Source organism: Mesoplodon bidens (genome assembly GCF_964165515.1).
Source record: "Mesoplodon bidens genome assembly, chromosome: 14".
In the NCBI taxonomy this organism is placed as follows: Eukaryota; Metazoa; Chordata; class Mammalia; order Artiodactyla; family Ziphiidae; genus Mesoplodon; species Mesoplodon bidens.
This window is the reverse complement of record NC_138170.1, coordinates 68,284,672-68,305,863: the sequence shown is the minus strand read 5'-3', so window position 1 is coordinate 68,305,863 and position 21,192 is coordinate 68,284,672. Positions and strand designations below refer to the sequence as shown.

General features: G+C 55.2%; 1 protein-coding gene across 1 annotated transcript in view; it reads left to right on the top strand.

The window, feature by feature from the left end:
- Positions 1-3,269: 3,269 nt before the first annotated feature.
- The window catches only part of KCNK3 (potassium two pore domain channel subfamily K member 3), a gene marked incomplete at its 5' end in the record, with an annotated part of 38,132 nt that continues 20,209 nt past the window's right edge, over positions 3,270-21,192 (top strand). Inside the window, one exon of the mRNA XM_081254273.1 lies at positions 3,270-3,552. Coding sequence (XP_081110399.1) covers positions 3,270-3,552 — 283 coding nt within the window. The remainder of the gene's footprint in view (positions 3,553-21,192) is intronic.

Genomic DNA, 21,192 nt, shown 5'->3' with positions numbered 1-21,192 from the left:
TAATGATTTGAAGGATGTAAAAAAAATCTCTCTCTTACTGGCCCAAAGCTTCCTCCCCTGGAGTCACCAATGGATTAAAAAAAATACAAGAATTTGGAGAAGCCACAGCTGAGCAGTTTTTATCGTTTATAACAGACAGGATTGACAGAGGTGCTTTCTGACACTTGGCCTTGGGCAGAGGGTGGGGCATCCCCATGGAGGGGCGGGTGGTGAGGTACAGGCAGGTCCTGGAAGTCCTGGACAGAAGGGAGCAGGATAGGCTTCCAGGCTTTTGGCACCATCCCACCCAGGTCGAGGGCTGGCCAATGCGATTCCTGCCTGGGGGTTACTCAGAAAACTTGACTGGCACCCGTGCAATTACACCCACTGGTCCCCCCTCCTTAAGAGAAGGGAAGGAGGAAGGGTAGGAGGAGGAGACCCAGGCTGCCCTCCTGGGCTCCAAGGGCACTGTGCTCCCCTGCTAGTGGGTGTCCTGATCTCAGACATAATGAGAGATAATAGGAAAGACCCCAGCCATGGCACGTGAGTCCTGGACTTCCCACTCGCTTTGTGACCTTGGGCAACACCCTTCTTACTCTTTGGGCCTCAGTTTCCTCATCTGTAATGTGAGAAGGTTGGGCTAGATGATCTCTAAAGGTCTTTCCAGTTCTGAAGTGCTGTGAGAACAAGCATCATCATTATTAATAATAAATGCCCTGCCCCTAAAGAGAGCTTTTTCCCTTTTCCAAAGCTCTTTCACTCATAATATCACCTTTATTCTGCACAGCAGTCTGGCCTGGTAGCCAGAGGTGAACAGACCTTGGACACATACATAGCCTTTCACACTGAAAACCAGGCTAGTGACCCACTTGCTCCCCTAGACTGGCTTCGGGGGAACTGGCTTCTGGGGTGATTGTGGCCAGGAACACAGAACCTAACTTGAGCCTGCACCCCTGGGAAGCCAGGAAAGGCAGTGCTTTTCTTCCAAAGAGCCGCAGGATGCCAAGAGGGAAAGCCTGCAACAGGCTGAGTTCATGGCCAAAGGGGCAGGACCAAAAGTTTGTGGCGGATGAAAGAATCTGACACAACCCAAAGACCTTTGAGGTGGGGGGGGGGACAAAGTGCCACCAGTCAAGGCTTTCCCAGCAGGCTCTGGTCAAAGACCTGAGTCTTAGAGGAGAAGAAGTTGCTATAGAACCTCATATTGTCTGACTTACATGTATGTCACCCCCTTTGATCCCTTACAACAATCTGTTCAAGAGCTAGTGTGATTAGCTATCCCATTTACAGTGAAAATAAATGAAGGCTCGAGGAGTCATTATGGAGAAGAAGACGGGCTTGGAAGGCAGATGGAATTCTCTTCCCAGCAGAATGCCCTTGGGGGATTCTCTGTATTGCCTTTAGCCTCAGTTTCTACATCTATAAAATGGACATAACCATCTCTTCCTTTCAGGATCGTGGTAAAGACTAGAGATAATGAATGTAACGTGCCTCGCCTGATACAAGGCAGATGTTTGATACATACTTGTTGAATGAATGGTGGAAGAAAGGGATGAGTTGGGGGCACTCCTGGGAGAAGCAGTGTAGTGACTGGCAGTGACAGGTCAGCCCAGGATGTGGACAGATGGTGCTCCTGCTTCTGGCTGGCTGCCTCTTGAGCCCACCCTCAGAGGTCTTGGGGCCTCTCCCATGTCTCTCCCCATGGCCCATACCAGGGTCCTGTGAAAGACTTTTTGACCCTCCCTGGCAGTGGAATTTGCATTCCAGTCATTCTGCTCACTCAGCCCATCCAAGTCTGGAGTTGTTTGGAGTTAAGCAGGGCCTGTGGGATCATCTGCTGTGGCACCTCATCGAGGAGATAAGGAAGCAAGACTCCGAGGGGGCGATGACGCCCCACAGCCTGCCGTCCTCGCCACCACTGCACCATGTTGACAGATGAAGAAACTGAGGCATAGGAGGAGGTCTGCTGGCTCCTCCAGTTTGTCAGCGAGGCTCCTGATCTGGGCCCCTCCGCCACCCACCCTATTTCTGTTAGATCCCAGTTCTGTTGGGATGCCCCGTGGTGGTGTCCAGTGCTATCCCTGGCAGCCCGGCGCAAGCCCAGCCTGGCCAGCTGGTGCAGGACAGGGGCCCTAGATGTCAGGCCTGTCCGCGAAGGCCCCTGGGGAGCAGAACAGGAGACCCTAGGACTGGATGCTAGTGGCCTAGGCTACCAGCCTGTGCGTCCTCAGCCAGTTCCAGGAGCTGTGCTGACCTAGGAAGGGACACAATTCACGAGAGCAGGGCTTTCCCTTGGGGGTTGGCCTGTGTGTGCCCGGTCCACAACTGTGCCCTCCTATTTCTGAGACAGCCAGCAGCCTGGCACAGGGGAGGGCCTAGGGCCTGGGAGGAGGGAAAGCTTGGCTGAGTCCAAGCGCTGACACGAACCCACTATGTGCCCTTGCGCGGCACTGGACCTCTCTGTGCCTCGGGTTCCTCATCCACATCGTAAAGGGCAGGACAGCAAGGCCCGAGGTCCCGTCCAGCTACAGCCTGTTGTGATTTGGGTGGAGGGATGAAGGTGGGGTAGCCTAGAGGCTTGATTGGCCCAGTTCCTTTCCCCTTCCTTGCTTTTCTTTTTCTGTGTCGTCGGTTTATCTCCAGCTATCCAGGTCTCTGTGTCTCTCGCCTGCGGCTCTTTCTGTTTCCATCTTTCGCTCTGTGCCTCTCTCGCTCTGTATTTTTCTGCCTGCCTCTTCTTTTTTCTGTGTCTATGAGTCTACCTCTGGTTTTATCTCCTTGTCTGTCACACCCCCTTCTGACTCTTCTTCTCTCTCTCTTCCTCTGTAGTTATATGCGTTTCTCTGCCTACTTATCTTTGTCTGGGTCTCTCCCTCTCTCTCGCTCTCTGTCCTGCCCGGTCTCTCCGCTGCTCTCCCGTCTCTCCCCCTCCCCTCCCCCTCCAGCAGCCCCCCCTCCTCCCTCCCTCGGCGCGTCTCCCCAGTCCTTATTTGGCTGGGCGGGAGGGCTGGCGGGAGGAGGCGGCCTGCGGGCGGGGGGCGGGGGGCGGGAGCGGGGCCGGGCGGAGGAGGGCGGTGGGTGGTGCTGAAGGGACAGCTCCGCGGCGGCGGCGGCGGCGGCGGCTGCGGCGGCGTTGGCGGCTGCGGCCCCGGGGCGCGGAGTGGGTGCCCGGCGCGGGGAGCAGCGAGCGCAGCCATGCCCCAGGCCGCCTCCGGGGCAGCAGCAGCGGCGGCCGGGGCCGGGGCGCGGGCCGGGGGCGCCGGGGGGCCGGCGGCGGCCCGGGCGGGACGATGAAGCGGCAGAACGTGCGCACGCTGGCGCTCATCGTGTGCACATTCACCTACCTGCTGGTGGGCGCCGCGGTCTTCGACGCGCTCGAGTCGGAGCCAGAGATGATCGAGCGGCAGCGGCTGGAGCTGCGGCAGCAGGAGCTGCGGGCGCGCTACAACCTCAGCCAGGGCGGCTACGAGGAGCTCGAGCGCGTCGTGCTGCGCCTCAAGCCGCACAAGGCCGGCGTGCAGTGGCGCTTCGCCGGCTCCTTCTACTTCGCCATCACCGTCATCACCACCATCGGTAACTACTCGCCGGGCGGGGGGCGGGGACCCGGGGCCGGGCGCCGGGTTCTGGGGTAGTCCGGAGCCGGCTGGGGCTGGGGGGTTCACCCGGAGAGGGTCTAGGCGCCGAACCCCGCGCTCCCAGAAACCCGAGTTCAGCCTGACGTGTCTGCTCCGTAGGGACAGGGCTCGGGGGAGGCGTCGAATCCTGGCTCCGGACTTGACTCTCCAGCAGGGCCAGCCCTAACTTGTCCCTGCCAGGCTGCGAGAGGGCCCCAGGGGACTCTTGAAGTGTGTGAGAGGGGCAGGAGCGACGGGCGGCGGCTGGGGAGGAGGGGTGTGGCCGCGCCAGGCCCTGGAGCAGGGCGCCGAGTATAAGTGGTAGGGAACGCTCGACTCCTCCGTGTCCTTGCAGATCGGCTCCCGGACCCCAGCGTGTCTACACCGACTGGGGCTTCAGGGAGACGTGTGGATGCAGGTACTTGGCACACTCTGAGGCACACGGGACCGCTCTGGGTGCCTGGAACACTCCGTAACTGTGGCTAGGAGTACTTCTTGGGGGGGGTGTGTGTGTGTGTGTGTGTGTGTGCGCGTGTCTGCGTGCACGTGTGTGCCCAGCGCCAGGAGTTTAGGCTCTGCCAGCCAGTGCCTTTAATTTTCTTAGGGCAGCAGAGCTGGTGCTGGAAGCCAGATCCAGCCCTGTCTGCCTTCTTTACTGCTGTCCCAGGAAAACAGTCACCTCACAGGAATGGCCCCAGTTCTCTTCTTCCAGCCAGGGCAGACCTCAGTGTAGGAGGCCATACACACCCAGACTCTCTCACAGTATAGGCACAGGTGCACACACAGGTACCCACGCAAGCTCACACAGGACATACACAGGCACACACACAAAGCGCACAAGTGGGTATCCAAGAAAGAATCTCCAGTGAGGCCCTTGGTGTGCTATTCAGGTGTTCAAACAGGACTAAACACCTTACCCACTCCCAAGACTATAATTCCAGCCCAGCTCCGTTACTTGTCCCATTGTATGACACTGGGCAAGTCCCTTCCCCTGCCTGAGTCTCAAGTTCACCTCCAGACAATGAGGGTTTGGCTGAAATGATCTCCAGGGCTCCTCCGGGTCCTGATGTGCTCCCAGCCCACCTTCCCCCAGAGCTCACTAGGATGCCTCCAGAAGCTGTTTCCTCCATCTTTCCCATTCCTTCTCCTCTCCCTGGTCCTCCTCCTAGCCTTGGCTGAGCTCCCACGGGCTCATTGCCATTTGGCATAGCCCATGACAAGATGGCAGTGTTTTCCTGGGAGTCAACAGGAGCCGAGAGGGGTAAAAGGCAGTACTGGACGCCGTCCCTGCAGTTTGTCCACTGCAGGATTGTCCCGAGATTCCGCTGCTCTCTGGAGACCGCAGGCAGCTATGCTATGTGGTTTCTGGAAGATGATGAAAAGGACCCCAGGAGTGGATGTGGCCCAAGTGGGGGCACCTCTGGGTCCTGCTGATGCTGTGAGTTTAGTGCAGGATGGTCAGACTCAGGTCTGCCCAAAGAGGAGGCTGCTTTCCTGGGAAGGACCAGACTGGGTTTTGTCCGGCGTCTCCTCCCCTCTCCCACCTCCCTGCCACCTGCCAGGGTTTCAGGAGCCCTGCAGATCCTTAGACCTTCCCTCCCTCTCTCCCCACACATCTCGCCCTTGGTGTGTGCCCCCATCTTTCTCAGTACCCTGCTCCCCAGCTCCACAGTAACCACCCAACTGACCTCCTTGCCTCCAGCCTCATTCCCCTTTAGGGCAAGCTCCCGCGGATAAGGCTGCCAGAAAGAATCTCCCCAAAGCACAGCTCTGACCATACCAATACCCTTCTCAGAAGCCCTCAATGCCCCCCTGCTGCCCATGTAATCCATAAATCCATGCTCCTCATCCCAAATTTTCAGGACCTCATACCTGGCTGCAATCTCTATGTCCAACTTAATTTCTCACTTCTTACTGACATGATCTCTCCACTGCAGCCCAACTGTCCCTTGAGAACACCTGAAGTGTGCGTATCTGGCATGCCTTTTTCTCTGTCTTCTATTTATCTTGTCCAAGCTAACCTTCCAGGTCTGGTTCAAATCCCATCTCCTCCTTGAAGTCTGCCAGACCATCCCAGGCCACTGGCTGTGGATGCCTGCAGGACTTACTGTCAAGACCAGCTGAGTGACACAGTGTAGGCTGTTTTGCACAGCTATTTACATTTCAGGGGGTGTATTTTGTCTCTTTAACCACAGGGGGTGTAATTAACCTCCGTGGGGGCAGGGCCCTGCGGTTCCCATCTCTGTGCTCCCAGTGCCGGCACAGTACCCAGCAATACACAGGAGCACTCAGAGAATGCTACTGATGGGTTTAAGGTGTGCAGAAGTGAGACGGCATCATCCTTCCCCTCCATCCCTGCCGTTTCCCAAAGTGCTTGTAGTCCTCACCAAGAGAGATGCTAAAAGCTGGGGGTAGAGGCAGACAGAGTGTGGTTCTGATGATTTTTTTTATTTATAAGGAGCTTGGCAAGAGGAAAGAGAGCATCAAAGAACCACCCTAGCTCTGTGGGGGCCCTAGACGGGCACTGCCCACTCTGCCCCACCCAACCATCACTGGCTTTTTGTCACCTCTCACTCTGGCTATGACACCTGGCTGGGAGCTGTCCATATGGGCTCAGATCTAAGAAACACCTCTCTGGGCTGTGATCAGATGGTTGGAAAGGGCCCTATATTAGACTGATCTTGACCCAAAACCCAAAGGCAGCAGTCTGTGTCCACCTGACCCCTTTGGGGACCCAAATGGGTCTCCTGAGAGACTGGGAGTCCCTTTGGGATAGAATAATGACAAAATTTCCTGTTCATTCAGTGCCTTAGTGATCACAATGCACTTTCATCTCATTTCTTGAGTCTCAGCCTTCATAGCTCAGGGAAGTTGCCAGGGCAGGTACTGTTAGCTCCCTTGCACAGATGAAGGCATGGAGGCTCAGGAAGGGGAAGGGACTCCCTCAAAGTCATGCAGCTGGTGAGCAGTGGAGCTAGTTAGAGTAAGAAGCAGGGACTTCTGACTCTAAGCCCAGTGTTCCTTCCCCTGCTGGTTTCTTGGCTGCTTCCTCTGCCTCCATATGCTGTGAAGCCCAAAGCCAGCCAGGATTGGCATGGCCAAGACGTGCTCAATCATGCCAGCTTGCAGGGCGCTCATGGGCAGCCCTGATTGGTTGAGGGTCAGCAGGGTCTGAGTTAGTCATTCACCTGGTAAGTCACAGTCTCCGCTAACTGCGAGGATTCCTCCAGCTCCCTTATCCCTAGTCTTCCAGACAGGAAACCCTTCCTTTGTCGGGCCCTAAGTTCATCAAATGCAAAGGGAAACTCTTTTTTGGGAAGGCTTAACCTCTCTAGCTGTTGAGTCATTAGGCTCCTCCGGGGCCCCAGCCACATCTGTTCATAGCCTGGAGGTTGTCAGAGCAGGAAAGGGCCTTGAGATCAGCTGGTGCCACCCCTCCTCTTACCGAGAAGGAACCAAAGAGGTGATGGGGATAGGACAGTCAAACCTGACTCGCAGGCCCCCGCTCCTTCCACTTGTGCAGACTGCTTCTTTATTTGTTACTATTATTAACAGCAGCAACGGCAACAATACTAATAGCAGCCACCATTTATTAACTACTCTTTGGCAGGCTGTATACAAGACACTTCATTTATATTCCCATTCAGTTCTCTCCCCAACCCTTCAAGATGGGCATTATTATTCCCATTTTTCAGCGGTGGAACCTAAGGCTCTGAGTGTAAATGACTCACCATGGTCTTGTGACTTGAAAGTATAGACTCAGTGGAGCCTCTCTGAGTCCCATGCCCTGTATTTTTTACCAATTCTTTCTCTGCTTCAGGAACCCAGCCCAGACCCTTGTACTTTGGGGATGCCAAGTAGCCAAGGCTTGTCTCTTCCTCTGGCAAAACCCTCCCCAGAAAGAGAGGGCCTCTGGCTCCAGCACGCTACAGCCAGCCTCTGCTCCCCTGCACCCTGGCCCCTGACCAACCCAGACCACGTGCCACAGCTGTGCCCAGCACCAGGCCCTCCCGGAGACTGCCATGGGCTCACAGGTGCCCGTTCTCCCACCGCAGGTCCCTGGATTCCTTGTGGCTCTAAGGCAACAAGAGGCCAGGTGATTGATTAAGCTGATGGGGCTGGGACAGAAAACCTTCTGTTTTGCTTTCTCCCCAGCTTCCAGCAGAGCACAGGCTCCCATCGCCCACCACATGGCCTGGGAATCCTTAGGTTGTGAATTCAAGCAGGTAGTTCATGGGGGAACTTGTATTTCTTACATCTTTCTAAGAAGGAGGAAAGTATAGAAGTGACCTGCCACCCGCCAAAATCCCAGAGTCCTCAAATAAAAAGTGAAAGGGGACAGTAGCAGCCATCCAAACATCCAGAGAGGTGAGTGACTTGCCCAAATTCACACAGCAAGTCGCAGGTACAACCCTTTGGGTGCCTAGACTAAAGATCTCTCCATCACCCCAGCCTGCTTTCCTCACGACCCCCACTTTGCTCTTAGCACCAGGGCCTCCGTCCGCTTATCCCTCGGCTGTTCCCAGTACTCTCTTGAGTTCCCGGGGGATGGAGAGGCAGTCCAGCCTGAAACGGTCCCACTATCCACTCTCAGTCAGTATTTCCTTCCTCGCTGCCCACAGACCACCCCTCTGCTTCAACTGTACAGCCTTTCCTGAGGGTGGCATGTGAACACGGGTGCTGGCTTAGAAGCCCGAGTGCCTGGCTTCATCACTCAACCCCCCTCTCCGCTCACCACCTCCACCGCCTGCTCCTAGTTGTGTCACTTTGGACAAGTTACTGAGTCTCTCTGAACTTGCTTTGTCATTTACTATATGGGAGAATAATATCTGCCTCCTAGGATTAAATGGGATAATGTAAAAGAAGTGCCTGGTACAGAGTATGTACTTAATAAACAGTATCTACAATTTTAAGTGTTATTATTTCTCATGTATTGTCACTTTCCCTACAGAAGGGAACTGCTCTGTTTCCCAAGGATTACTATGACCACAGCACCTTTGCTCCTTCCTAACAGGTGGGGACAGTGGGATTGGGGACCAGAGGCTGCCACACCCTTCCCTTTATCCTCCTAATCTCACTCCCCCATCCCAGGCTTCCCAGATCCTCACTCATGCCTAGAGTCTGCCTGACGTCCAAGCTCAGGGGCAATGCTCCCTCCTCTGAGCAGGCAGACCCTGCAGCAGACCAATCAGGGAGAGTGAGGTGCACAGTGGTAGGAGAACCCATCCTGGATCGGAGCAAGAAGGCAAAAGTTCCAGTTCCACTTAGCTTAGCTGCTTGTCCTCTATGACCACCAATTTCTTCATCCACAAAGTGGACGTATTTGATCAGAGGTCCTTCTGGCTGCCATGCCTCCTGCCTGCACGTCCAGTTCCCACACGTCATGATTGGGGGCTAGAGACATGGAGGGAGTGGGGGCCAGAATAGGGCAGAAATAGAAGACACATGCCTGGCCACAGTGGGGACAGGACAAACACAATAAGTATTTTCAAAGAAAACATAAACAAGCACAGATGAATGTAGTGCAAATCACCACTATAAACAGCTTTCAGCTGGCAGCACAAACGGTAAATCTGTGAGTTGATTTTGTAATAAAAAAAATGTAAAAACGATTTCCCTGCCGTCAGCCAGCAGCAAGGGAAAAGACCCAGCTCTGACTGAGATCATGATGAGTTTAGGCAAACCTCAGCAGAGACCCAGGATGGGTCTCTCCCACCCCACCCCTGCCTTGGATGCAGGGAACTGACGTGTCTATAACACGTCAGGCTCTGTCCGAGGCACTTCTCACCGCCTGCATTCCCACAACTACCCTGGGAGGGCAGGCATTATCATCCTGTTATGGTCAAGGAAAGGAAAGCTCAGAGAGGTTCAGACATTGGCCCAGGACCCTACAAATGTAAAATGACAGTAACAGGGCTTACACCCAGGGCTGTAGGAAGTATCTTTTCATGGAGTCGTGCAGCCCCCTGCTCCCCACGGAGGCTCTGCTGTCCCTCTCATATGAATGTCACAAACAATGGAGGTATCAGGGTCATGCAGGGCACTCAGCTGTGACCTCAACTTCAGGATATCACATCCTCAGGACTATGGGTAGAGCATTTAGCCCAAAGAGAAATCAGTTAGCTCCACCTCTCTCATTTTAGAGTGTGGAAACTAAAATTCTGATTGGAGAAGAAGGGAACCCTGTTTACTGATGCCTCCTCCCGTGTTGTTCACCACCCCACCCCCAGGCTCATAGAGAAGAAAGCAGACTGCCAGGCGGCCTGTCCTGCTTGCCTGGGGCCCCCTCCTGACCCCTCTGTTAGGCTCTGGTCCTCAGCACGTGACCAATGCCTGTCGTGAAGCAGTCACCGGCCCAGCTGATGCGGCCACCTCCCAGTCTGTCCACACTTCCCCGTTGTCCAGAAACTGCCCATGCTCAGGCAGCTCCCAGGTGGCTCCCGGAGACCTGCCCCTCACCTGGAGCCACCCCGAGCCCCCACTGCTGCAGTCACGCCTTCACTTTCCCATTTCCGGAGCTGGCTTCAGCTACTACCTGGAGACGACAGCTTTGGTCCTCCTGGTTCTATGGCCCCCTGGGATCCCCGCCACGCCGGGGCCGACTTCCCACGCTCCCCCTTCACCAAAGCCAGCTCCTTACCACCCTGCTTTCCACTCCCGCCTCTTCCAGGGACACACAGGGACGCCTTTGTGAAGAGAGTGTATGGATGCAGGGAATATAAGGCAGGAGCCTGGCCTGGGAGCTAGAAACTGGGTTCTTTCTCTCCCCTTAGACAAATCATTCTCTCTCTCTCTCTCTCTCTCTCTCTCTGCTTTCCCCCTACTCATGAGAGGCACAGGCACTACCCTGGTGGGCTACAGTCTCCCCATTTGTACAAAGGAGGTGCTCCCCAGGGGGAACTAGAGAAGGCTAGCTCAGCAATACGGAATTCTCTACATCAGTACTTCTCCGATGGTCATCTCTGACGATTTGGTTGATCTTGTTTAAATGCAGATTCTGAACCAGTAGGTCTGGGATGGGGCCTGAGAGTCTATAATTCTCACAAGGCCCCCAAGGGACACTGGTGCTGCTGATCTGCGGTTTACACTTTGAGTAGCAAGGGTCTAAATAACCTGGAGACCTGACTTCTGAGAACAGACATGAGGTGGGGACTGGGGTTTTAAGAACAAGATTGTGTAGAGCTGGAAAGGTCCTTAGGAATCTGGTCATGGAGTGTCAGAGCCAATGGCCTCAGAGCTGGTGGACCCTCCTCTGAGGCTGGGGCAGGGCTTTGGTTTGCCCCAGAGGAAGTAGATGCAGAGGTAACCTGTACCAGTCAGGGTTCAATCAGAGAAACACAACCAGCTGGAAATATATATATAGAGATAGATGGATAGACTTATGTGTCTTGACTTATGTGATGGTAGTTGCTGGCTAGGTGAGTGAAATCTATACAGCAGGACATCGGGAAGGACAGGCTGGAACTCTCTCCAGCTTGGGCTGAAACTGCTGTTCACAGGCAGAGTTTCTTCTTCTTCAGGGGAGCCTTGGCTCACCTCTTAAGGTCTTTCAACTGATTGATTCAGGTCCACCAAGTGACCTAGGATAATCTCCCTTACTTGAAGTCAACTGATTACGGACTTTAATCACATCTACAAAATGCCTTCATAGCAACCCCTGGATCAGTGCTCAATTGAATAACTCAGAGCTTTAGCCTAGCCAAGTTGACACATCAAAAAGATCATCATGCTACCCATATATCACACTGGGGACCGCAGTAAGTGACTTTTAAGGTTCTTACCAACCCTGAGATACTTAGATTCTTGATCTTCAAAGAGGCAGCCTGGAGACTTAGAGTACCCTAAGTGGGACTCATCAGTGTCCTGGGGACCCCCAGACCCTCTGGGTCACCTTCCAAATAGTACTGACTTTAGCCTTCATTTCAGGTTTACCAAACTTCATTTTTAGTTTACTAAAAAAATCATTGAGGTCTTCTGAGTGCCAGACACTATACCAGGCACCAAGAGAATAGAAAACTAAGATCCAGATCCTTCCCCAAGGAGCCCCCAGTCCGGTGGAATCCTGAAACCACAAGTTGAATGGTATATATGCTAAATCCTAGTGGAGTAACTCAGAATAAGGATCTGAGAAGGCTTCCTGGAGCAGGTAGTACCTGAGGAAGGCGTAAGTGAAGAATGAGAACTCTAGTAAGTGAGGATTGGCAGTGAGGGCTTTCCGGGGAAAGGGAGCAGCATGAGTTAGGCTGGGGCCATAAGCCTGCCCAAGGAAAGGTGGGGGAGCCAACCTTGGAGGGGGCTGAGTGCTAGACTCTGGCAGGTGGACTTGGTCTGACAAGAACTGGAGGAGGGAAGTAATAGACTCCAACCTGTGCTCTCCTGCCTGGATCCTGACCAGGGATCAGGATGGAATGCCCCTATGACCCCAACTGAACCACCAGCTGCCTCCGTCGTGCCAGTTGAGCCAGAGGGTAATGGCAACCTGAATCCTGATTCTCTCACTTCGGCCCCACCCTGGTCACCCAGCAGACCTCAGCCAGCCCCCAGGAAGTGCCTTCACTTCCTCCCCCCTCCACGATTCCTTTTCTGGACCAAAGGTCCTCTCTGGAGCCTAGACCAAACCCAGGCTCATGGATGGTGTTCAGGAGGCCCTCCTGGGACAGCACTGAGCTGAAGGAGATGATACTGTCCCCCACTGCTGTGTGGACATTTTCTGCATAGACAACACCAGGCCCCTGCCGCACGGCTTGGCATGGACTCAGTGTCCCTCTTCAGGAATGTGCAGGGCCTCTCCTGACCACAGATCCGATGCAGAAATAACCGTCGCAGAAACATCCGGAGAGGCACATTCCAGCCCGCTGGCCACAGGACCATCTGGGAGGCTCTCTCCAGAGACCCAAACTGTCAGGCCCTGGTTGAAGAACCCCAAGAGGGTGATGCCAGGCTTCAGACAGGAGGCAGCCCTCTCCCCCAGGATGGTGCTGTCCTCCCACCAGGGCAGGGGAGTTCCCCAGGGCCCTGGGGGCAGGCAGAGCTGGGTGGTTCCAGGCAGGAGCAAGTCTCAGATCGACGCAACAGATCTGTTCTCACCTGGACCTATTCTGTCCAGACCTTAGACCTGACATGAAGCCGCCACACCCCACAGAGCCTGCCTCAGTTTCCACGGTCATGAACCAAGGCTGCCATTCACTGGGAGGTTTCTCTGGGCTGAGCCCGTTACATGTATTACCACTCTATGAAGGCGGCACTATTACAAATCCCATTTTACAGAGGGGGACCCTGAGGCTCCGAGGGGCCAGGGCAGGCACGCACAGGTGCGCTGCTGGCAATCAGCAGAGCAGGGGTGTGTAAAGCAGGCCCAGCACTCGCTTTATAAAACACTTGGTCACACAGTATCTCTCCTGAACCTCATTACAACCCAGAGGTATAGGTGTCAATGAAGAAACTGGACTTGAGAACATAAGATCGCTTCCCGTGATCCAGAGCCAGTGAATGTGGCAGCAGGAGTCAAGTCCAGACCTTCCAAGCCCAGAATCAAGCTCTCCCCCGAGGGGTGCTCTGGCCCCCCCGTAGCTGAAGGTGGGTTGGATGGTCCGGATGTTGGGGCATCGTAGAAGTGGGTGTTGGCCTATGGAGGGTGAAGAGGATGGTGCTGGGGGACAGGGGGTGGCAGTCGTCATGGAGTGGCCTTAGTTCCATGCATTTGAACAGAAGGGAAACCTGAGACTAGAAGTGAGCATTGAGTGATGGTTCTTAAGAACAGCCAGTGAGTAAGAGAAGGGCCTGGTTGGGGGTGACTTGGCAACTCACCTGCTCCCCGGTGTGCAGCGGGGAGGGCAGGGAAGATGGCCCCTGCATGCTGAGTCGGACGCTGGTCCCTGTAGCAGTAGTTATTTGGAGCCAGAGCAATGGGTATCCGGGCCTGAGCTAAGCCCAGGAGGCTGTGAGCTTTAAAAACTCCCCTGGTGAGGGGAATCTGCAGCCAGGTTTGGGAAGCACAGGAAAGAAGAGAGCTTATTCAAATCAGCATTCTGTACTTGGGAGGCTGGGCCACTTGCCAGCCAGCAGCTAGCATTTTCCTTCTGGGTTTCCTTGGGACTTGAGAAACAGTCAAGGGGCAGCTGAGGAAGAATCTTTGGAGTTCACAAGCCAAAGCTCCTGGGGTGAGCCAGGTGGCAGAGGGCCCAGGAGTCAGCGGGTGGCCCAAGGAGAAGGGCAGGTCCCACTCTTCCCAGAGGAGAAGGGGACTGAGAGGGTCTCAGTGGGGTCATGGGACAGGAGGTGGCTCCTCCATGGCTTAGCTCTCAAATGACCCCAGGGAAGGGGGTCAGCCCCCTTAGCTGTGTGAGTATCACTCACTTGGGAACAAAGTGGGGGGCTCTAGCCTGGCTGAGCCAGCGTGACCCTTCTTCAGCATGACTTGCATCGTGGATTTTCCACCATGAGGGCTAGACAGAGGAAGACCCTCCGGGGCTACTCTTGGTCCTTGGTCTACCTCCAGGCGGAGCCACAGGAAGAGAAACCTGGACTTCAACTCAGTGGCAGCCCTCCTTCCCTTGGGTGCCCAGCTCAGTGCCCCAGACTCCTAAGCACTTGTCTTCCCTGGGCACCAAAGAGGCCCTGACGTCCCCTATCTTCCCCTTAAGATCGTCAGTGGGCTACGTGTCACTTCTCAGAGCTGTGACTGATGCTGTAGCACAGCTGAGCTAAGGAAAGTGGGGGACACAGACCCTTCTGCTGTTTCTCTGCTCCTGCCTGGCTGTGAGACCCACAGCAAGTCACATCCCACCCTGGCCTTGTCTGCAAGGGACTGGGCTGGTGATGTCTGAGCCCCTTACAGCTTGGACCATCTCTACTCTAGCTCTGCCAGGACCTAATCCTGGCCTCTGCTTCCAGCCCCTCCTGAGATGCACCCTACCCAGTATTACAATCCTGTCCCCACTTTACCCCGTGATGGCTGAGCCCTGGAGGGACTTCCTCTGTGTCCAGTCCCGAGAATAGAGCCTTGTCCAGGACCTCCAAGTCACCCCTTTCTGGAAAGAGTATTTCTGACTATGGCCGCAGCCTTGCTTATCAGCAGAGTGAGTCCACTGCCCCAACCCCTGGGACAGCTGGAATGCGGGAGCCTCCCACCCAGAAAGGGGGGCCCCCTAACAGCTGGCAGCTCCCACAGTAGTCTGTGGATGGGGTGTGGGAGGAGCAGTGGTGCTGAGAGCCTGCTGACCCCCCAGCACTTTCAGGCAGGAGGGTAGCCAGGAGAGAGGCTGCAGACAGTCTTTCTTCCCAGGTTGCCCCTGGACCTGAGCTGGCCCGGGATGAGTGCACTGGTGGCTGTTCCTACAATCCAGGCCCTCGGCTAGCTCAGAGGCTTCCAGGGTCCTGGGAGCTAAGGTCCTGCTCGTGGACCAACCTTCAACGTCCCACCTAGACCAGTGACCTGCTAGACCTCTGAGCGGCTGGAGTTAGCCGCATGGGTCCTCACAATGGTTTGATATCTCAAAATGTTCTTGGGCCATTACACAATATGTGTGTGTTGCAGAGCATACGATCACCTTCCTCAGCCTTTGGCTGGAATGGGGTCAGTTCAGGGTGCTGACACCAGCATGCTCATGCAGTATAAGGGCTCAGCTTGGCAGTGGACGGCATTACTGCAGTTCTTGGCGTCGTTCAGATTCTTTGAGAATCACCAATTCAGCCCAGCCCTTCTCTCTTCCAGATGAGGAGACTGAGACCAGGGCAGAGTGCAGGGGGAGATGGGGTGTGGCCTGCCCCAGCCACCAGCAGTGCGATATCAGAGCCAGTCCTCAAACTCAGGCCTCCTGACTCTTCCCACTCCCCCAGCACCCACACAGTCATTCCTCCATTTTCTTTCTTTTTCTGAGCATCTTCCATGTGTTGGGCACCGTTCCGGGCCCTAGGGACTCAGCCCTGGTCCTCACGATGCCTGCATTCCAGAGGAAGCAGATAGCTGATAAACTACATTATGTGATCACAAAAAAAAAAATCATCCCAATGGTGACAAGTGCCAGGAGTCGGTAAAACAAGAGAATGGGGTAGAGAGTGATGGAGAGGAGGGATGGGCAATCTGGGAAAGCCTTCCAGGGAGGGGGCCCTGTGGAATGCAAAGATCGAGGAGGAGCCTTCCAGGGTGGGGGCGGGGCATGGGGACAGCACATGTGAAGTCCCAGGTAGGCCAGAGCTGACATGTTTGGAGAACAGGAGCAGAAAGGGCAGTGTGCCTGCGGCACGCTGAGCAACAGGGCGGAAGCATGGGAGGACTGGATCCTGCAGGGCCATGGAGGTCATGGGCAAGAATTTGGATTTTACTCTACATGTGATGGAAGCCACTGGAAAGTTTTAAGCAGGGTTGTGGTGGGATATAACTTAAATTTTTACCATTTCCCTCTGGCTGCTAGAGGTCAGCTGGTTGTAGTAGAAGAGGGAAGCGGGGAGACCCGTCAGGCTGCAGTTGAGTAACTTGAAAGACAGAATGGTGGTGGATGGGACTCGGGTGGAGACTGTGGAGACTGTAGAGAGGGGTGGATTGAGGGTGTGTTTTCAAGACAGAGTTGGCCCGACCTGTTGCTGGATAGGATGTATGTGTTGGGGGAAAGGAGGGAGCCAGAGGGCTATGGGAGTAGGGGGAAGGGAATAATCAGTGGTAATCTTTGACCTGAGCAACTGGGTGGAAGGTAAGCATTTACTGAGATGGGAAATAAAATTCAGAGAGTAAAAAAAGGTTTGTTAAAGAGATGAGATTCCAGACTTCTTATTTTAGACATACAGGTTAATTTTGAGATGCTTATTACAAATCCATGAAGGCAGCTAGACAGACAAGCCTGTAGCTCAAGGGAGAGATCAAAGCTGAGATATAAATTTAAGAGTTATCAGATGGCAATAATATTTACAGTCATGCAGCTTGATGAGATCAGCCAGGGAGAGGGGAGAATGGGAGAGAAGAGCCCAGGGCAGGCCTTTCCTCCAGCACTGGGAGGTCAAGCAAGGAAGGGGACCTGCCAGGACACTGGAGGGAAACCTGGGGAGTGCAGTGTCCCAAGGCCAGGAGGCGTTGTTTTGAGAGAGAGGGAACTGTCAACCAGGCCAGCTGCTGCTGGGAGATCAAGTCAGTTGACCACAGAGAAGCAACCAGTGTGTTTGGCAATGTGGTGCCCACTGGAGACATTGACCATGAAAACATGGTGTAACTAACATTGAACAGCTTGTTCCAGGAGCATGGGAGGGAGAGAGTGGTAGGGCATCCTTTGTATGTGACCAGCCTGACATGGAACAGAGGGGCCAGATCCCAGTAGAGGCAGGAGAGGGAACAAACAATATCCCAGCTCCCCATTTTCAGGCCTTTTCATAAATGCTTTACAAACCTCCCTCTGCAGAGGCCCATGAGGTAGTCATCATTATGTCCATTATGCAAATGAGGCCCAAGGCCCAGCAAGATTATTGGCTCAGGGCACCCAGCCAGGGCCCTGAGTCCAGGCCTGTCTGACCCCAAAGCCCCTGCCCCCAACTGCCGCTCTGCCTGCGTCTCCTGGCTGCTCCTTTCCCCCCCGCCCCTCCCACCCATCCTTGTCCTTTGATCATTTCTGTCAGCTTCCAGCAGTCTTGGCCTCTGCCTCCCTCCTCCGGGAAAGCTCTGCTTTTTCTCTTTGATCCTGCACGTCTGTCCTCCGCTGCGTCCTCTGCTGGGCCCTGTGTCCCCTCCTCCCTGTCGCTTCAGGATGCGCTGAAGGTAGGGGATCTGCAAGAGTTTCTGAGAGCCTTGCGGGAACCTGGCCTGCAGGATGAGAGCGTGGCTCCTGCTTCCCTGACCGCCATTGGGGAAAGAGCCCGGGGGCTCCTCGGGCCTGGCTGGGCAGCAGACCAAGCGCTCTCGGCACTGAGGGTCCAGAGACGCGAGCTCACAGGCCAGGGATGTCTGTGGAAGCAACTAGGAGGGGGCAGCCAGGAGGGCCGTGCATTCTTACCCCTACGGGCCAAGATGGGCCTCCGAGTTCTTCTCAGGAGACAGCTACAATGATTAGGTGGAGTCCTAAACAGGGAGATGTAATCGGCAAAAGCAGCCACCTGGCTGCCAACACCACGTGCAGAGAAGAAGGGGGCGCTCAGGACTTCAGAGTCCCTTTTGGAGCCTGGCTGGTTCCAGTGGGAAGACAGGGGTGAGGCCCAGAGACTCTTGTCGGAGCTCCCTCCCGGCCTGGGTGCTCCCGTCCCTCCCCCGCCTCCCTGTGTCCTGGCCGAGGTGAGGGGGTCCACCCAGGATGCCCAGAGCCGCCTCCAGCTTCCACCCTCAGGATTCTGAGGCCCTGTCTGCCCCCGGCTGCTCTAGGAGGGCCTGGTACACAGTCCCCAACTGGAAGAGATGAGCAGAGGGAACACAGCACAGCGAACCATGGGCCCCGGCGCGCTCCTGGAAGCCCTGACCGGGGGCTGCGGCAATAATTAGCTCCTCACACATCCCCAGGGTTATTTTTAAGCCACGTTCTTCCCTGGTTTATTTTTAAAGTAACACTGGCACGTGGCTGGCCGGCAGCCCTTCCCAGGTGCTGGTGCCAATTTGGGCCAGGAATGGAGCAGGGCACGATGAGCCCCTCCCCCAAGGCTCCCCACCAAGTGCCGGAGCTAACCAACCCCTCCCTGGATGGCAAGGGAGGTCCCTGCTGCGCAGAAAGCCTGGGTCCAGCCTGGGGTGAGCAGGTGGGCTGGCATGAAAGACGCCCCCCGCCACCCTGAAACTCCATCCTGCCTCTGATGCACACATTTCACATTCTGTGACCTTGACCAAGTCACCTCACCAGCACGAGCCTCAGCTTCCTCATTTCTCAGTGGGGTGAGTGATAGTGATTCTTGCATCTCACTCAGAAAGTGAGTGATACACTGAAACGTTGCACAAATCTAAGGGAGTATGGGGATTAACGCCTCCTGCAAACATGCTGCCCCCGCTGTCCCACTAACCGCTTCCAAGCCATGCCTGTCTCCCAGGGTGAGTGACTCGCAGGCTGGAAGAGGCTCCTCTTCCTTTCATCCCTTGACCACCCCCTAAGACCTGCCTCCACATTTTCAGTCTGGCTGGACTCTAATCCAGGCCGCCCAGGGTGGAGGGCAGCTGTCAGGCTGCTGGTGGCCATTAAGAGGCTTGGCCTGGGGCAGGGGATGGTGGGAAGTGCGACAAGGGCAGAACCACCCCTCCCCCAGCCCCTCCCCCCCACCCCACCCCCCAGCAGCCTTCCAGAGAGCTTAGCTATGGAAAAGCACTGCCAAAAGTGAGCTCCAAAGCCCTCTCCCCGGGTACGGTGCAGCAGCTAAGGCTGGAGAAGGTCAGGCACATATGGTGGAGGACGCTGAAAGGCAGGTTGAAAGTGTGAGCTTCTTTCCCTGTAGGCAATGGGGAGTCGTGGAAGGTTTTGAGCAGAGCAGTGACAAGTGCAGACTGGAGTGTCATCTGGAAGTAGATGTGAGGAAGATTAGGAAGTGACCGAGGGATGACAGTTAAGATCGGCTCCCCAGGTCCAGACTGGAAAGGATGAGAGCCTAGGTGGTGGATATAGGAACAGAAAGAAAGAGCAGGACTAGGAAAAGAGGAATGGCTGGGACTAGGTCTTGGGGGAGAAGAAGAGGGGAAGGCAAGGTGTTCAGCCTGGTTGACTGAGGAATTACTAGGAATCAGGCAGTACAGAGAGGCCAACATGGTGGGAGGGATGGGTTCCGGGGGCCCAGCCAGGCTTGGGTGCTCATGCTCCAGCCAGGTGACCGTGTGGAGTGGACCTGGAGGCGAGGCCTTGGTGGCCTCCCTGGAACCAGAATCAGATCAGCCCAGGCAGAATCTTGGTCCACTCTTAAAATCAGGGTGCAGGAGAAGGAAGCAGAGGCAGCAGGGGAGACTGCAAAGGACCAGTGGGAAGCAGGAGGGTCGGGTATCCAGTGAGGAAGAGGACCGGCCATCAGGGCTGAGCATGGCCAGAATATGAAGGAAAATGAGGGTGCCAACAGCCAAGACCGCCATGTATGACTGTCCAGGTTATGGACTGTCCAAAGGAATCCAGCTGATGGGTGTGGGTTGCTGAAGTCCAGCCTGCTTACCAAGCCACGCACTCTCCCAGGGGCTGCATCCACCCAGACGGGGCCCGTTTCTTTTCTAATTGGTACCAGAGTGCCATGTAGTTAGGGCAACGCTGCCCACAGGGCACCGGGTCTGGTACTCAGGAAATTCCTGATGCTGTTGGGGAGAGTAGTCTTCGTGGGTGAAGCAGGGGCATCCTGATGGGTGAGGGGAGAAGCAACAGGGGCATGGTGGGCCTGCCTCCCTTCCTCCTTCCCTGTCTCCCTCCCTTCCCTTTTTTGAAGGCTTGAGGCAAATAGTGAGAAGTTAGCAGAGGGCAATTTTAAAATACCCTCAAATGGGGGGCCTCCAGGAGAAAGGTTAGGAAGAAAAGCCCAAGGCCGGGGCAGCATGTAGTTAGGGGTTCAGCCTTGGGAGGGGAGGCCTCACCACCTCTGAAATGGGAGTTGGAGGAAAAGAGCAAAGCGCTCAGAGAGAGCAGGAGAAGCAGTATGGGGAGAGCCTCGCGCTGCCAGGTATTTGCTGTGTGACCTTGAGCAAATCACTTAACTTCTCTGGGCTCAGTTCCTGCATCTTTAAATAGGAATAGTAGTAGTACCTACAGAATAGGGATGTTAGAGGAGTAAAAGAGGAACATATATTAGCTTGCTTAGAGCAGTGGCACGTAGTAAGCACTATATAAAGCTCAGCTAAGACTATTTTGAACTGGGGAGGAGGGAGCAGTGACAGCGTCATTTAATCATTTGAATAAAGTCAAGGGCAGAGAAAGCCGGCTCACCCAGATTCCACATGGGGGTGGACAGAGGAGAAGGCACAGCAACACTGTAAGCAGTAGCTGGGGAGGGCTGGGTCCAGGGGACTCTGCTCAGCTTGCAGCTCTAGGCACCGTAGAAAGCAAGCTCGGGACACCCCTGCACGAATAGGCATCTTCTATAGGCCGTAGGAGCCGGGAAGTCATTCTCCAATTATACCCCAGCCCGGCCGGGCTGTCCTGCGATTCTGGGCTGTGAACAACAGTGAAGATGGAGAACCTGCAAGGCTGGTGGAGTGGCAGAGCTAATTGAAAAGGTTGGGAAATCAGAGGTCAGAGGAGAGGTGACAAGCCCGGGGTGAGTCAGGCAGCGGGAGGCAGGCTGGGGGGGTGAGTGTCTGCTTCCATGTCTCTGTGTAAAGGGCAGTGTCCCAAGGATGGGGACAGCTGCTTGTGTCTCCACTGAAGACGGCTGAGAAGCAATGGCCCGAGCCTCATTTCATTCCACCTAAGGAGCATTTCTGACAGGGCCCAGGGTTGAGTGAAGTGTGTTTCCATGGAGAGGGGCGGAACCTTAGCCTCTCGGTTGGGTCCAGACCTGTGTGGAGGAAGAGCTGTGTTTGGTGGCTTCTTTAGATGCCTGAGGGCCTGGAACTTGAAGGAAGAGCGGGGGGCCCAGAGGCCAAGTCCTGTAGGGGACTCCTCTCCTTTTATTGAAGGGCAGATTTTCCTGCTTCCTGGGTGTGTCCACCCTATACCCCCCTGGTTCTTGTACTCTC